Below are 17,481 nucleotides of genomic sequence, written 5' to 3'. Positions count from 1 at the left end.
TCCTTGGTTCCCAGGTGGCACAAGGCCATACATATAATACACAATAAAAAACGGCATATAAAACATTATATCATACGATTGCACATATTACAACAAATTACATCAAGAGCAATACAATAAAAACATCATTTAAGGCATAGGTCATATGATTGCACATTACATCAAAAGCATCAAGGAAATATACAAACAGTAGAGAAAATTTTTATTTTTTAAATATTTTTTTTATGACAAAACACAATGGATTATGGTATCTGGGGCCAAAGCTGGAGCAACGTCAGATCTGACCCAGCATATCCAAGAACAAGAAACAGAAGCGCAGGGACATAACTGAATGGAAAAGAACATCCCTGCGCCCAAGACATGCTACCAGCAGGCAAACACCGGGGTCAGCCCGAAAAACACTCCAACAGCACCCCAGCTACCTAAACCAGTGTAAAGATCTGGATGAAGCCCTGACCACCACCACCGCCCACTCCATCCACCGGAGCACCCCCACGGGTCCCAAACCACTACCCGCGAGCCAGCAGCCCCAGCATGCGTCCCATGAGCCAACATCCCAAGGCAAAAACGAGCACACAGGTGACTCCCAGGTCTACATGCCGCCACTACCAACCCACAGGCAGTCGGGATTAGGCCCATGGCCATGCCCCAGAGGGCAGAGCTAGAAATGCAAAAGTCAGGGGTTTACCCAGTCCGAAAAATTGCACACAAACATTTAAATAGTTCAAAAGAAATTAAAGATATAAAAATGCACCAATTAATATGAAACTAGAAATAGAGAGGAAATAATACGTTATTCATAACCTGCATTGGATGAAGCCCCGACCCCCACCACCGCCCACTCCACCCACCGGAGCACCCACATGGGCCCCAAAACACTACCCACGAGCAGGCAGCACAACATACGTCCCAGGAGCCAACATCCCATAGCAAAAGCGAGCACACAGTCAGGCTCCCAGACCCACATGCCGCCACTACCAACACACAGGCAGCCAGGTAATGGGCCCATGGCCATGCCCCGGGGGGGGGGGGGCAGAGCTAGTGGTGCAAAAGTCAGGGGTTCACCCAGTCAGAAAAATTGCACACAAACATTTGAACATTTCAAGATAAAAAAAGATATAAAAAAATGCACCAATTTTTGATGAAACAAGATCTAAAGAGAAAATTACATTTTTTTCATAACCTGCTTGAAGTTTTTAGTACTAGGTGGAAGGGGATTTTTACAACCAACTGGGAGTCTATTCCAGGAAATTGCTCCTCTGTATCTAAAAGTTCTTTTACCAGTGGAAATCCTTATTTTGGGTGGAACTAAGTTACCATGCTCACTACCTCTTGTTTGGTAGGGGGAGTTGTCACTGACTTTATGAAAAATATTGCACAAATACCTAGGGACATTTTCAGTGATAGATTTAAAAACCATAGTATTGAGATGAAGTAACCTTCTAGTGTCAAGATCCTTCCACCCAAGACACTCAAGTATGGATTTGGTGGGGAAACGCCTGTTTACTTTGAGAATGGTTTTGCCAGCTCTATTTTGTAACCTGGTCAACTTGCACATACATTTATTGGCAGCGTTTCCCCACACAACATCACAGTAATGGGAGGACTAAAGACTGATACATGGTATTTAATGTGTCATCTTGTAGAAAGGTCCTAGTTCTATTTTTTCTACTTACTGAGTTCTTAACATGATTTATGTGAGCCCCCCAAGAAAGTGATTGGTCTAGATAAACACCCAGGTATTTGAATGAATGTACCTCATCTAAGACTTCATTTTGTATCTTCACAGTAAAAGCTTCAGAATTTCTTGCCATTTTGGCATCTGTTCCAAACAGCATAACTTTATTTTTTTGACATTCAATGTAAGTTTATTTTTACACAACCATTTAGCCACTTTATCCATTTCATGAGTTAGGATTTCAGCAATCTGAGATGCACCCTGTCCCCTGGCAAAGATGGCTGTATCATCTGCATAGAGACATACTTTAGCTTGTTTCTTGTCAACAAGACAAGGTAGATCATTAACATATAAGCTAAAAAGCAAAGGCCCCAAGATGGAACCTTGGGGCACGCCAAAAAGGACAGGGAGCATATCAGATTGGGCATCATTAATTTTGCAAACTTGGAGACGTTCACTTAGGTACGATCTAAACCAGTCAAGCTCCAAACCATTTATTTCACTCTTGCTCAGCTTGCTAAGAAGCGTTTCATGATGGACTGTATCGAACGCTTTCTTTAGGTCAAGAAAGAGAGCACCAGTGAGCAAACCATCATCCATATTTTGGAGAAGGTAGTGTGTGACATCTAGTAGGCAAGTTTGAGTGGAATGTTTTGGTCTGAAGCCTGACTGGTCACATGACATAATATCGTTATCCTGTAAATAACTATACAACTGATCATGAATTAATCTTTCAAACACCTTCATAATTGCTGAAATTATTGAAATGGGCCTGTAGTTGTTTGTTTCAAGCTTGTCTCCATCTTTGAAAATAGGTGTAACTCTACTTTGCTTCCACATGGATGGCACAACCCCACTGCGAATACTCAGGTTCATAATGTGAGCTATAGGCTCAGCTATTGCACGAGCTCCTGCTTTCAGCAATCTGGGACTGATGTCGTCAAGTCCCGTAGCCTTACCGGCGGGCATTTTGGAGAGTTGTTTGTAAACATCTTCGGTTGTGATTTCGCGGAACTTGAGTATTCTTTGGGCAGTGTCATCCAAGTGGCTATCAGTCCCAGATGTATCATCAACAAAAACTTCTGCCAATCTTTGACCTACATTACAAAAATATGAATTGAAACAATCTGCAATATCTTTATTGTTTGTTACATACACACCATTACTATTTATACCTGTGATAGTCTTATTATTAGTCTTATTTGTTAAAATAGTTTTTAAGATTGCCCAGAGTGATCTTGAATCATTCCCAGCTTCACTAATTTTATTTGTATAATGATCACGTTTGAGTTTACCAGACAAAATATTCAGAGAGTTTCTTAAATTCCTAAATGAATCCCAATCAGATTGGGTCTTGGATCTTTGGGCTTTTTCCTTAGCCTTATTTGCCTGTAATCTAAGGTCAATGTACTTACTATTTATCCAGGGAGGGGGATTGACAGGAACTATGGGAACAAAAATGGAAATAAAATTGTCACAGGCAATATTAGGGTCATCAGTTTCAAAAACGTTCCAATTAGCTTTGTACAGTTCTTGTTGGAAAGAATCTTCGCTGAACCTTTTATAGGATCGAGCTTTGATGTATTTGGAACCATTTTTGATATTTGATTTTTGATTTTAATCATACACAGGGGGTTGGAAAAGTTGCAAAATGCAGGTTCAATAAATTGAAGCCATATGGTGCATCCTTTTTTACACTTTCTTCAATTGGCTAGAATAGATATTTGATTTTACCCAGACAGTGTGACACGGCACATTATGGGTTTGATTTAAGGTGAAGTGTCTTCAAGATTTTGCTTTTGTTTCAAGTGTTCGAATACTTTTTGTGCGCAGTATATCTCACTCCCTGTTAATTATTGTTTTGTATAGTATAGTTTTATTGATTCGTCGGGTGCATCACATACTGATCTAACTCAAAGACGGCTTTGTGTGATTTTTTCTTATTGTCATCTAATTGTTTTGTGAAGAGATCCCTCATTTCAAATCTTTAGTTTTGGTTTCTCTTTGTTCAGAAACCAAAAATCAAGGGATTAAAAAGTAGAGCAGATCTGGTCTGCAATCATAACACTATTATGCTGGGAGGACACAGTATAGGGTATATAACCAGAAGTATACAATAGCCTATTGTGGTAACATAATTATTATCATGATTGATATCGGAGATCTATCCCGCGGACGACAGTTGATGCTCTCTGTCGAAGGTGGCATACTACACTCACGAGTTCTAGGCCTAGAAATTATATACATGCGCGTATATTGAAGGATGGGGGTGGGGTGGGGGCTTTGTTTGTATGAAACATAAACGATGCATGGAGATAATTTGATTATGAATTAGTTTATTATCCCCGGGAAGCACAACCCATACCTCTGTAAGTGGGGGCTCCCCTCCCTACATAACCACCTCTTCCCTAAGTGGCTCCTTCTCCCCCCTCCTCCTCCCCTACATTCGATATCTTCATCTCGAGCTCGCCTCCCCTTCTCTTTCACTTCCAATGCTCTCTCCCATCTGTTTCTCTTTCTCCCGGCCCATACCCCCTTGCCCCCCCACACACACACCACACACAATCTCTTCTCCCCTCTATCTTCTACTTTTTGCAGTAAAAATTGCTTCAGTAAAAGTCATTAGGTTATTAGAGGTCATATAATGGCCTTCTATCGATTCTGGTACATGGGATTAAGGACATGAATCGATTTTGTTTATAGCACCTATACAATTACAAAAGTGGCCCATTTGTAATGTCGCATGCAAATATTTCGATGGTCTATATTTTTTCACAGGTGAAATAGCCTAGGCTTATTCGATTTTGTAAACCACGTCTTTCAATGTAGATTACCATGCTCGATTTATCTCCTCGTGAATATTGCACTGCGAAATGTAAACATTTCTTTTGTATACTTAGAGTAGGTAACTTCAAACCAAATAATTTTTTTCTTCACACCACTTATAAGAAAGGTAGAAAGAATGAGTTTGATATCTTATCATTCAAGTGGTTAGGCAGGACAATAGGCAACCACGTGACCAAAACCAAAACCAAAACTAAAACTAAACATTTGAAATGAGGCACTGTAAAATTAACTTGATATATACCGTATGTGATGCGATCAAGCCAAATCAGTGGGAACTCGGAAATATTGAATTTGCGATATAGCCAAACAAAGGAAATTTTTCCTTTTGTTTTCTGTTGTTTTGGAAACTCTTTAATTGCTCATATCATTGGAACTGGTTTCTCAATTTCAATCTGGTTTTCTGCAAAATGCAGCTTTGTAAATGTTTTTTTACTATCCTAGTTCCGACTGATTTTGCTTGATCGCATCACATATTTGATGTTGAGGTCTTATCACACTATTGTATAATCCCATATAATGTTCATTCATAAAAGAAAAAAGAATGCTGAAATTCTAGAATAACAATATGAACTACAATAATGATAATAAACATCACAAGCAGCCTATTGAGATCAGTATGTGATGCATAATTATATCATCAAGGCAAGTAATATTATCTCCATTATTTTTTGATTGCCCAAAATGATGGAAATTCATTATTATTTCACAAATTGTCCATACAGGGCTGTACAAAAAAAACCCACAGGCCTACTATATAGTAAGATTAAAATGTTGAAACCTTTCGATTTTATTAATATGCGGAAACCTTACTATAGGCTACTACAATTTTTTTTAAAGATTGGCATGAGATATTCATTAGATATTTCTAAATAATTAGTTTCAAATTGCATTCCTGGAAAAAATATTCATAGAAAAGACTAATAAATTATTATTTATCGCATAAAATGATGAATCTTTTTTCACGAGATTGCTGCTTCTGCAACGTGTTTACGTTAACTGATCAATTTCAATTAGGTGTCGGAACTTAATTCCAACTGTCTTCGATTGATTCCTTGAAACCTTTCGATTTTATTAATATGCTGAAACCTTACTATAGGCTACTACAATTTTTTTCTATAGATTGGAATGAGATATTCATATGAGATATTCCTAATCAATTAGTTTCAAATTGCATTCCTGGAAAACATATTCATAAAAAAGACTAATACATTATTATTTATCTTATAAAATGATGAATCTTTGCCAATTTTTCACGAGATTGCTGCTTCTGCAACGTGTTTACGTTAACTGATCAATTTCAATCAGGTGTCGGAACTTAATTCCAACTGTCTTCGATTGATCCGTGAGCTTACTAACTGGCCTCCGTTGATTGTAGCCCTCAAGAAACTTGCAGATAGAAGCTCCTTGATCTTCTGTGAGCAGGTAAGGATCTTCATTAATTATACATGGATCCTGGGTTTCTCTACCGGAAGTCAGTTTAACCGAAATTCGGTCCCACAATACAACAGTATAAAAAGCAGATGGATTTACCTCCGAGCTGCAGGCTATGCGATTTTACATTACAAAGGAGATAGATTATCCTCACAGCTGTATCTATTGTTACCTTGTAGGAAGAATTTTAGTCAAATTGACTTCCGGTAGTGACACCAATGATCCACGTATTAGTCCTATATATAGGGGTTTAATGTGTATCTGCCCCTTGCCAGGACTCTACCAAACTAACTTTTTTATCTTCCTTTTATGGTCCTATAAAATAAGAATATATGGTCCTAATAACAGTAATTCCTATCACTCCGGCCATATTCACGGTCAGAGGTCACATTTCACAAGTTGCACAAATTTGGTCAAAAACCATACCAAATTATTCCTCTCTTCCCCGTTTTACAGATTACCCTAGGTCAATCTGTAAAACGGGGACCCCAAAATTTTGTATATTGGACAACTATATAAGAAGTGCTTACTACTTTCATAAATTACATTTGTAATATTAGTATATCCATGGTGAATATTTTGTCGAGATTTGGAGACTCATCAGTCCTAAAATAGAGTGAAAAATAGGGGTCCCCGTTTTGGGGTCCCCGTTTTACAGATTACCCTGGGTCAATCTGTAAAACAGGGACCCTAAAGTTGAAAAAACAGGGACCCCTAGAAATTTGTCAGTAACTTTATGGGGTGATTTTAAGGGTTCCCCGTTTTCGGGGTCCCCGTTTTTTGGGTCCCCGTTTTATATACTCCCTCCGATTTCAACGCAAATGGTCTGAAATAGCTTGTCGAGTAAAACACATCTTTATATTGCAACATATCTGTTATCCCATTCGTAGCGACTTATTTTTGATAGTGATAATTTCACACAGGTTGCAGTTGTTGAAGGATTGTACTTCTTGTTCAGAAGGATTCTCCCAGCCAGTAAGTTTTAACATTATTGTTTTCTTATAACTAAAATGGTGCAATAAGATCTCTCCAATAAATGTGAATTTAAAATGTTTCCTGTGTATAAGGGGCTGACTAAAGCTAGGTGATTTTTTTACTGGAAAAAGATGAAATAATCAAATGCTGAAAAAAGCAGAAATGCGAGAAAGGTATTTTTAGTACAACTTTTCTGAATCGTATACATGCCACTACACGTGCTATAGCAATTTATTGTTGACAACTTTATACCTAATACCAAAAATTGAAATGCATTATTATCAATCAATCTTTTCTGACATGTTATTGCTTATTAGCTATTAAAGTATCCATAACTTGTTTACTTTAGTCATATGCATGTCCATACACGTGCCAGCTGTAATTGTTGACAGCTTCATGCTTTCAAGAAACAGAAAGGGAATTCTGAACTATACAGATAATAAGAATACAATATTTAGATTTCAAAGTTTTTCTTAGCAAAATTGCCGAAAATGTCTGGAAAACGTGAGTTTTTTATTGGAATTTTGCTAAGAAAAACTTTAAAATCGGAATTCTGAACTATTATAGTCGTATGCAAGGAGGTTAGAGATAGAAAGGAGCGGCAATAGATTACGTAATGCTTTGTTCATTTGATGCCGATTTGCGGGTATCAATAAGTGACCATAATAAAGTCATGTGTAAGGGGAGTCATGTGTAAAGTGGTACCATTGTTCTCATGTATCCCAAATGTGTGCTTGTGCGGGTCTGAAGTCTATAAGGAGGCTTTAGCCGTCGATGTAATCTTCTTTATCACCCACCTGACTTTAGGCGCTTCATTAATGAAGTTCATTTAAATAAATTGAATGCTCTTGCTGATCGAATAAACATCAAAATGTATTAAAGCTGCCAGGTCCACATATTTATAGTACTCTATAATGGTAGTCGCTACGAATGTGTGTAAGTATAAGTAGCCTATATGATAGTTCATAAACATATATAGAACTGTCAGCAGAATTTTGACAAAGTTGATGCATTTCTCCGAAAAGTGCAAGAAGTAGTCGCTACGAATGTGTGTAAGTATAAGTAGCCTATATGATAGTTCATAAACATATATAGAACTGTCAGCAGAATTTTGACAAAGTTGATGTATTTCTCCGAAAAGTGAACTTTCCTAATCAAGTAGTCGTATTATTCATCTTTTACACAGATGAAGTGCAAGATAAGGACGTGTTCGAACATTCGGCTCTTTGTTGGGCATACTTGCTGCACAAATCAAAAGTAAGTGTAAAATGATTATTAAAGGACTATTGTAACATTTTCATAAGGCGACAAAAAACAAACATGTCCTACGCGCGAACGGACTTGCCAGGTAGGTCGGTTCAGAATTTTTTCTGGAATATAAGACCTAAAAAATGACTGAAAGCTTTAAAAATAAAAAAAAAGAAAGAAGGAAAGATGACGAAGATTACCATGTGTCGTCTTGTCCTGTACAATTTCATTGTTCAAAACATCTGAAAAACAAAATCTCAACCATGAATAACAAATACAAAATAGTTACATGTAGCTATAGACTCATTTTAAAATAAGCTTATTGCAAGTCATTGACCTTTTTTTTTAAAAACCAACCATTCTTTTGTTGTGTATAATAGATTATCACTTGTCACTTGATTGTTTTCTATAATGTCGGCCCCGTGACCAACTAACGAATATCTAAATTCGATGTATACTAACTGGACTGATTATTATTAAGGGGCTGTGCAATAATTATGAGCCCAGGTGGGAGGGTAAAATGGGGGAGGGGGGCAAGACTCGACCCATATGGAAGTCCGTATAAGAAGTGTGAATTTCAAATGAAGACACCCATTCAGGTAACCCTATTAGAGATTCACACTCCCTGTGTGGAAGATTGAGGCCATGTCTTCCATATGGAAGGAATGGAAACTTCTACAAGGTGTGCACCATTTATAGATTTCCAGGTTAGGTCATGCATGGAATTTTTTGAACATAAATTATGGTGAACTTTTGAAGAAGAAGAACAAAACTATAATTCCATAATTCCCTCTACTCAACTCTTTGCATAATCAGTGATATTAAAGATGTAGGCCTACTAGTATATTTAAATTTGGTAATGCAGATTTGGTCGTAATAAAGGTTTTTCGCCCAACCCAAGCTCTGATTCCATGCTCTGATTGCTCTCCCTGGATAATGGTGCGCCCGGGCCCATACGCATGATTTTATTGGGGGAGGGGGTGGGGGTTGTGCGGATTTTGAAAACGTGGACCTTTTTTTCCAAGGGGCAATTTTATGAAAAGTGGATTTGTTCCCAAAATGTTGACCTTTTTTGACCAAAAAGCATAAAAACCCTGATTTTTCCGCACCGCCCCCCTGCGTATGGGCTTGGTGCGGCCCTAATGATGACCAGATGACTGGATAGGCTACTTGAGGACAGGCTGAGTATATTGATGGGGCAGGACTCCCTAGTGTAGACGGGGGGGGAGGGTCAGGTGATTACTTGTATTAACCACTGAATGAGTAACCGAGGATACAAAAGAAATAAAACACACAGACAGATAAGAGATCAAAACTGTTGGCATATTTCCCACTGTATCCTTTTAAATGTGCATGGTTTAATTCAAAACATCAAAGAATTTGATGTGAAGTTAGTTTTCGTAATCAAGTGTTCCCAAGACATCGACGTAACATAATTATTTTCATTATAACCACTCCTTTTTCACAGAAAATTCAAAAATTTGCTACCTTTTTTGGTATTATGTCCGAATCACAACGATATCAATTTGTGACAAGTTGTATAATGTACAACACAAGTCATTATGCTAATCCACCCTATTGTAATATATCAAAAACCACCACCTATATTATGTTATGCGTTGATAAAATCAATTATCCCGTGCGCGTACGATCAGAGTGTAATCGCCGTCTCTATCTGCCCAGGTTAGTTGCGTTCCTCTTCGTTAAATAACGCCCTTTGCTGCACCTGCCTGGTATCATCCTCTTGACGCGGCGGTGGAAGTTCTTCGCTTGAACCACAGCAGCGTTCCTCTTCATGTGCAACCTGTCCGGCACCCCAGGAACGTTCCTCTTGACGCGGCGGTGGCAGTTCTTCGCTTGACCCACAACAGCGTTCCTCTTCCTATGCAACCTGTCCGGCATGGTCCAAGAAGGAACTCACTTCATGAATCGTGAGCATGGCAAGTAACAACAAGATAACCGTCTTCGGCATTGTCATGTCCTGGAGAATTAGAGAAATTATTCTACAATATTATTTTACAGAAGCATTTTTTCCTCGAATTTCTACTCTTTGCATGCCTGTACCAATGGTGTACTAAAATAGCACATGAAAGACAAAGTGCTTTAAAGGTACAAGCAATTGACTAGACGAAGGTCCAGTTTTAAAATTGACAAACTGGCCTAAACACGGCACAAAGAGATTCCAACAAGCGCAACAAAGAGACAACACAGTTTCTTCAATGAAGCGTTATTTAAAGCAGTTTTATTTCAGTTTTTACTTCTCTGTACTTTTCATAACTCATTTTATTTGTCAGTTCTTTTATTTCAGTTTTCTTTTTTTCCTTTCGTTTTAAATTAAAGCCAAACGCATAAATTAGCCATTCACTTTGTCACTTTTGAAACTGGACCTTCGTCATGTGCAGAATTAAATAGTGCATTAAAAAAACAAATTTGCTCTAATGTTGTTCAGTTTGGAAATTGTGATTATTTTTCCAAGTGTAAGGATACTTTATTGGCGCAGTATACCAATGCTGCTACTGCACAGGACCCACCAGCAGTGGTACTGCTGCTACTGCACTGATACTACACTGGTACTGTCTGCACTACCAGCCAAGTACCTTGGTGATGGTGTTCCTGTGCAGGCATAGCAGGCGGCCCCAATAGAAATCTGGTAGTGTATATCACAGTCAGTTTCACAAAGAGTAGAGTGCGAACCTCTTACCTCGACCGTCCCAATGTACGGGTTACATTCAAAAAGGACCAGCAATACCTTGGCACTGATTATGGCTACCCAGTGGGTAACAAATGTGACCGTCCCCCACGAACCAGCCGTAAAGTCGGCAAATTGTATTCTGAGTTACAGTGTAAAATGTGCTTGATATGAAGGTCGTATTCATAGGTACCTCAAATTGGTGCTACATGTATCTCATTTTGCTAGTGCCAGTCGAACACTTTTTAAACCAATCAATAATTCTATTGTTGAAGAGGATAATAAGCTTCTACCTATGTCTATAGAATTCTTAAATAGCTCTAGTCTTTGTTTGCTTTGGCTAAATCCAGTTAAGGTGGTGGGTACAAAGTATTGTATTTTGTCTAGGTATGTCCATTGGAGGACACGGTAGCTCAGTGGTTACGACCTTGGACTTATAATCTGAGAGATTGCTCGACGTGCGTGGGTTCGAGTCCCCGTCCCACCACCGTGTTGCGCCCTTGTGCAAGGCGCTTTGCCTCGCTTGCCTCACCCCACCCATGTGCAATGGGAAGCTGTTAGGGGTAGTCACAGTCGTTGTACTGATGAACCCTGCGCCATTTGTAGGCTGCAAACGTGGTTCTGACATATTCTAATGACGGCGGAATAAATCTATAGCGCTTTGAGGCTGTTTACGGACGGCATAAAGCACTATAAAAATATCTACATTTATTTCATTTATTTATGTATTGTATAACCGACAATTATTAACAATGAGAGGATATTCCTGAGCCTCGTTGTCTTGGGGATGATATGAAATGACCGCCAGTTATGACTGTTTGATATGGAAAATTTAAAAAATGTGGAAAAAGAGACACATGTACAACCGAAATAAGGTACCATTTTGTTGAAGGAACAAAGTTCAACAAACCATAACCCCGCTTCTGGATATCGTTTGAAGTCAAATGACCATTTTAAGGGGGTACAACACCCATTGCATTTTTTTTGCATTTTTTGCATTTTGTGAAGAAATGAGAAAAAGAAATTGGACAAAGTGGTATGCAAAATGAAGGGGCAAATCTTCTCGTTCAATTGGTGGCATCAGTATCAATGACGTGTACATGCTTCTAATGGTATAAGCCAAAAAGTGGTACATCACTGATGTTTTAAATTCACTTCATTTTGGAAAGCTTACTATCAACGGATTTCGTTAAAATTTTAAAATGTGTTGCTAACACATTAGGGAAATAATGTTGATATGTAAAATGGGAATAAGTGGTCCCTGATTTCTTTTATGACTTCATTAACATGGTGCTCCACAACTATCAAAAAACGAACCGGTTAAAATGCTTCTATTTTCAATGTTGAGTTATATTTAGTATTTTGAACTTGCGACACTATTTCACTGAAACTTAATTAAGCCATAGGTAACAGGTTACCACAACCACACTACAGCAATGTTGAAAAAGATTGTATTATTATTTTTGGTTTTGTCACCTATACCACCATATTAGGTAGTTTCCCGTAAGCTTCATTTTTGTGATTTTGGTAACTATTTTATATTTATTTGCCCAATCCATCTCAACTAGGCAATCTAAATTGTACTCACCATTTACATCCCAAGGTATTTTAGTATATCCACCTCACACATTTCCATTATATATCCAGTAACAGACAAAATATCAAAATTGATGCCTCATTATGACATGTATGATATCACAGACTATCACATGTATTCAAAATTGATGCCTGAATTTGACCTGAACCAATGACCTATAACCTGACCTTTGATGACCTTATAGCCTTTTTTAATCTCTTTTCCTAACAACACATTATAGAAGATACATACCAGGAGGGTGAAAGTGCATAGGAACAATGCCGGAAACTACGTCACGCTATTGTTCGACTTAAACTACATCATTTTTAACCCCTTCCGTTTCCGTTAATACAGCTTTAGTCTCCTCCACCTTCGCAACACGGTACGTGGAGTGGCTGGAATCACAATGACAGCGGAGGAGAATACTAGCTGGTCAGACAATTAATTCTATCAAGCATATAATACCTGAACAATCACCGTCATTTGATCGATTTACTACAGAATATATTGTATACACAAAATATAATTTTAAAATTGTAAACCTGTTAACTTATATACTTGTGTACTAAAGTATAAGGACACGTGAATAAAATCATGTAGAAGACAAAATGGCCGCTAATCCGCCTATTGTCTAGACTTAAACTACATCTTCCGGTTTGTTACGTAATACAAGGATGCCATGCCCTGTACATACATGGTGTAGTATTAAATTGTCTATGTGGAAGAGATTAGGCCTATTTAATTTATTCAGTGTTATAATCAGTGAGTACATTTCTATAGATAGTATAACAAAGGATTTAATGTATTCTATTCATGTATTCTACTTGGACATGTTCAATAGAATAAATTATGGTTTGTTATGTTCACACATCTCAGTTACCAGGATACAGTAAACAAAACAATATGTAGGGCTAAAATGATTTTCTAAAATGGTTTAAAATCACTTTGTAGGTAGAGATATTTTATAAGTTTAGGACATGAGATGATGAACATATTTATGTAGTTCATACATTTGCAAGAAAAAAAAAGAAGAAGGGTACTGATGAAAATCAGGGTATTATTCCCCCTTAAAGCTTATGATATATATTTTCTAAACACGAAATAAAACAAAATTGACCAGGGGCCGACTTTACGGCTGGTTTGTGGTGGACGGTCACAAATGACAAGTCAACCATGCAATATTACTTATGCGGCCCATACACGATCAAAATATTGATCAATATTGGGGACCCTAGATACAGGAGTGGATACAAAATCTACCATTGAACGTGTTCAATGGTAGATTTTGTATCCACTCCTTGTATCTAGGGTCTTTGATATTGATCAATTAAGATTGAACGTGTATGGGCCGCATTAGGGGTGTATGAATTTCAACTGGAATAGGCCAATGCATTAAGGGATCTAGAATGAGCGTTTATTGCGTTTCGACAGTATTTTTTGTGGGACATGAGAGCAGCTCAGACCTATCGAATTGCATGCTGAATACGAAGCATGTCTTTCTGATATCAAATAATTTTCATTTTTTAAAAATCACAATATAATACAAATTTTATGACAAATTATAAAAATTTGATATTTTTCAAATTTTTGATATATAACAGTCCTCGAAGTAAGTTATATAAATCTAATGATATATTCTTAAAGTGTATGTAGCTGGGAGGAAAAGCCGACGGTCAATTGAAAATTTTGACCTTTCATATTGAAGATATTTTTCCGGATGAACTTAAACTACATCATTTTTAACCCCTTCCGTTTCCGTTAATACAGCTTTAGTCTCCTCCACCTTCGCAACACGGTACGTGGAGTGGCTGGAATCACAATGACAGCGGAGGAGAATACTAGCTGGTCAGACAATTTAATTCTATCAAGCATATAATACCTGAACAATCACCGTCATTTGATCGATTTACTACAGAATATATTGTATACACAAAATATAATTTTAAAATTGTAAACCTGTTAACTTATATACTTGTGTACTAAAGTATAAGGACACGTGAATAAAATCATGTAGAAGACAAAATGGCCGCTAATCCGCCTATTGTCTAGACTTAAACTACATCTTCCGGTTTGTTACGTAATACAAGGATGCCATGCCCTGTACATACATGGTGTAGTATTAAATTGTCTATGTGGAAGAGATTAGGCCTATTTAATTTATTCAGTGTTATAATCAGTGAGTACATTTCTATAGATAGTATAACAAAGGATTTAATGTATTCTATTCATGTATTCTACTTGGACATGTTCAATAGAATAAATTATGGTTTGTTATGTTCACACATCTCAGTTACCAGGATACAGTAAACAAAACAATATGTAGGGCTAAAATGATTTTCTAAAATGGTTTAAAATCACTTTGTAGGTAGAGATATTTTATAAGTTTAGGACATGAGATGATGAACATATTTATGTAGTTCATACATTTGCAAGAAAAAAAAGAAGAAGGGTACTGATGAAAATCAGGGTATTATTCCCCTTAAAGCTTATGATATATATTTTCTAAACACGAAATAAAACAAAATTGACCAGGGGCCGACTTTACGGCTGGTTTGTGGTGGACGGTCACAAATGACAAGTCAACCATGCAATATTACTTATGCGGCCCATACACGATCAAAATATTGATCAATATTGGGGACCCTAGATACAGGAGTGGATACAAAATCTACCATTGTGCGTGTTCAATGGTAGATTTTGTATCCACTCTTGTATCTAGGGTCTTTGATATTGATCAATTAAGATTGAACGTGTATGGGCCGCATTAGGGGTGTATGAATTTCAACTGGAATAGGCCAATGCATTAAGGGATCTAGAATGAGCGTTTATTGCGTTTCGACAGTATTTTTTGTGGGACATGAGAGCACCTCAGACCTATCGAATTGCATTCTGAATACGAAGCATGTCTTTCTGATATCAAATAATTTTCATTTTAAAAAATCACAATATAATACAAATTTTATGACAAATTATAAAAATTTGATATTTTTCAAATTTTTGATATATAACAGTCCTCGAAGTAAGTTATATAAATCTAATGATATATTCTTAAAGTGTATGTAGCTGGGAGGAATAGCCGACGGTCAATTGAAAATTTTGACCTTTCATATTGAAGATATGAATTTTTTTCCAAAAAAGACCTAATTTTTTTTGGTGTTTTTGGAAAAAAAATCCATATATTCAATACGAAAGGTCAAAATTTTCAATTGATCGTCGGCTTTTTATCCCACCTACATACACTTTAAGTATAAATCATCAGATTTATAAAGTTTACTTCAAGTACTGTTAAATATCAAAAATATCAATTTTTAATGATTTGCCATAAAATATATATTACATTTCGAATTACAAAAAATCAAAATTATTTGATATCAGAAGTACATTCTTCGTATTCAGAATGCAATTCGATATGTCTGATGTGCTCTATTGTCCCAAAATAAATATTGTCCAAACGTTCTTACCCCAGCCCTTAAGAATGTTAGAATTCAATAAATTCATACTCAGTTAATTAAAAGAGACTTACCGTGGTTGTTTAGAAGAACAATCTTCAGCAACGATATGTAGTATGGAGTTTGAAATTATTTCGAATTATACTGACACCGAAGGAAGATACATTATTTTAGACATGAAGGTGAACAATAACCCCATACTTTTGGTTAATGTGTATGCTCCGTGTAGAAATTCTCAGGAGCAAATGCCATTTTATAATAAATTAAAGACATTCTCTCTGATTTGTACAGTGTTGATAAATGTATTATCTGTGGCGGGGATTTTAATGTGATGTTGAATTATCATCTTGACAGAAGCGGGGTAACCTGCACCAAAAAGCCTGTGTTGTTGATGCCGTTTTGAATTTAATGGATCAGTTAAACCTTATTGATATCTGGCGGGTTCGAAACCCAAATCTTAGAAAATATACTTGGCGCCAACGAAATCCCTTAATTCAGAGTAGACTTGATTACTGGTTTATTTCCGAGAACTTACAAGATTGGGTTAAAAAGTGTGATATTTGCCCTGCAATTAATACTGATCATTCTTCAATTCATCTTAATTTGGAACCTAATGATAATAATAATCATGGCCCTTCGTACTGGAAATTTAATGATTCTTTATGTGATGATGTTAAGTTTATTGGTGAGTTAAGAGATAAAAGATCAGATTGGATTGAAAAGTATAGTGATGTGACTGATCAAAGAATCCTTTGGGAGTTAATGAAGTATGAGATTCGTTGTTATACACAGTTGTACAGTAAAATTAAAGTTAAAGAAAGAAATTGTAAGGTTAATGACTTGGAAAAGAAGCTCAAACAGGCTGAAGATATACTTAATACCAATCCTAGTGATGAAGCAAATACTAATTGGGAGAAGTTGAAATCTGATCTTGATGATCATTATGAGTATGTAACCCAAGGAGTAGTTGTAAGATCTAGAGCAGACTGGTTGGAAAAAGGGGAGAAAAATAGTAAGTTCTTTCTCAATCTGGAAAAGTCAAATAAAAGCAAAAGCACCATCAGATGCGTGTTAAGTGAAGACGGTACAGAATGTGTTGATGAAAAGAATATTTTGAATGAGATTAAACATTTTTACTCTACTTTATACTCATCTAAAGAAGTTGATCTTGACTCGCCATCATCTCAACGTTTTTTTAATGATTCAATTCCCAAATTGTCAAATGATGACCAAAAGAGCTGTGAAGGTGAGCTCACGATCGAGGAATGTTATAAAATACTTAGCAGTATGAAAAATGGCAAGTCACCTGGTAATGATGGTCTCACAGTTCTATTTTATAAAACTTTTTGGGTTGAATTTGGATGTTTCCTAGTTGACTGCTTGAATGCAAGTTATAATTTGGGTGAATTAACAAATTCTCAAAAACAAGGTGTCATAACATTAATTTTGAAAAAAAATAAAGACAAACGTAAGGTGGATAATTATAGACCCATTACTTTGCTTAATGTGGATTTGAAAATTGGGTCAAAAGTCATTGCCGAAAGGATTGCTAAGGTTTCTCCAAAATTAATCGGCTGTAACCAATCTG

At 36.7% G+C, this 17,481-nt stretch overlaps 1 protein-coding gene and 1 long non-coding RNA gene across 2 annotated transcripts in view; one reads left to right on the top strand and one right to left on the bottom strand.

The window, feature by feature from the left end:
• The window catches only part of LOC140166106 (uncharacterized), a 40,180-nt gene that overhangs the window by 10,704 nt on the left and 11,995 nt on the right, over window positions 1-17,481 (top strand). Inside the window, exons 7-9 of the mRNA XM_072189492.1 lie at window positions 5,831-5,947; window positions 6,880-6,931; window positions 8,118-8,188. Coding sequence (XP_072045593.1) covers window positions 5,831-5,947; window positions 6,880-6,931; window positions 8,118-8,188 — 240 coding nt within the window. The remainder of the gene's footprint in view (window positions 1-5,830; window positions 5,948-6,879; window positions 6,932-8,117; window positions 8,189-17,481) is intronic.
• LOC140166108 (uncharacterized) lies at window positions 9,491-16,019 on the bottom strand. Its single transcript, XR_011860814.1, has 2 exons — window positions 15,968-16,019; window positions 9,491-10,160 (listed from the first exon to the last, which is right to left on the bottom strand). It is a non-coding gene; the product is annotated as an uncharacterized lncRNA (long non-coding RNA).

Source organism: Amphiura filiformis, chromosome 12 (assembly GCF_039555335.1).
Source record: "Amphiura filiformis chromosome 12, Afil_fr2py, whole genome shotgun sequence".
NCBI lineage: Eukaryota > Metazoa > Echinodermata > Ophiuroidea > Amphilepidida > Amphiuridae > Amphiura > Amphiura filiformis.
The sequence above is the reverse complement of the archived record's forward strand: the minus strand, read 5'-3'. Positions and strand labels throughout refer to the sequence as shown.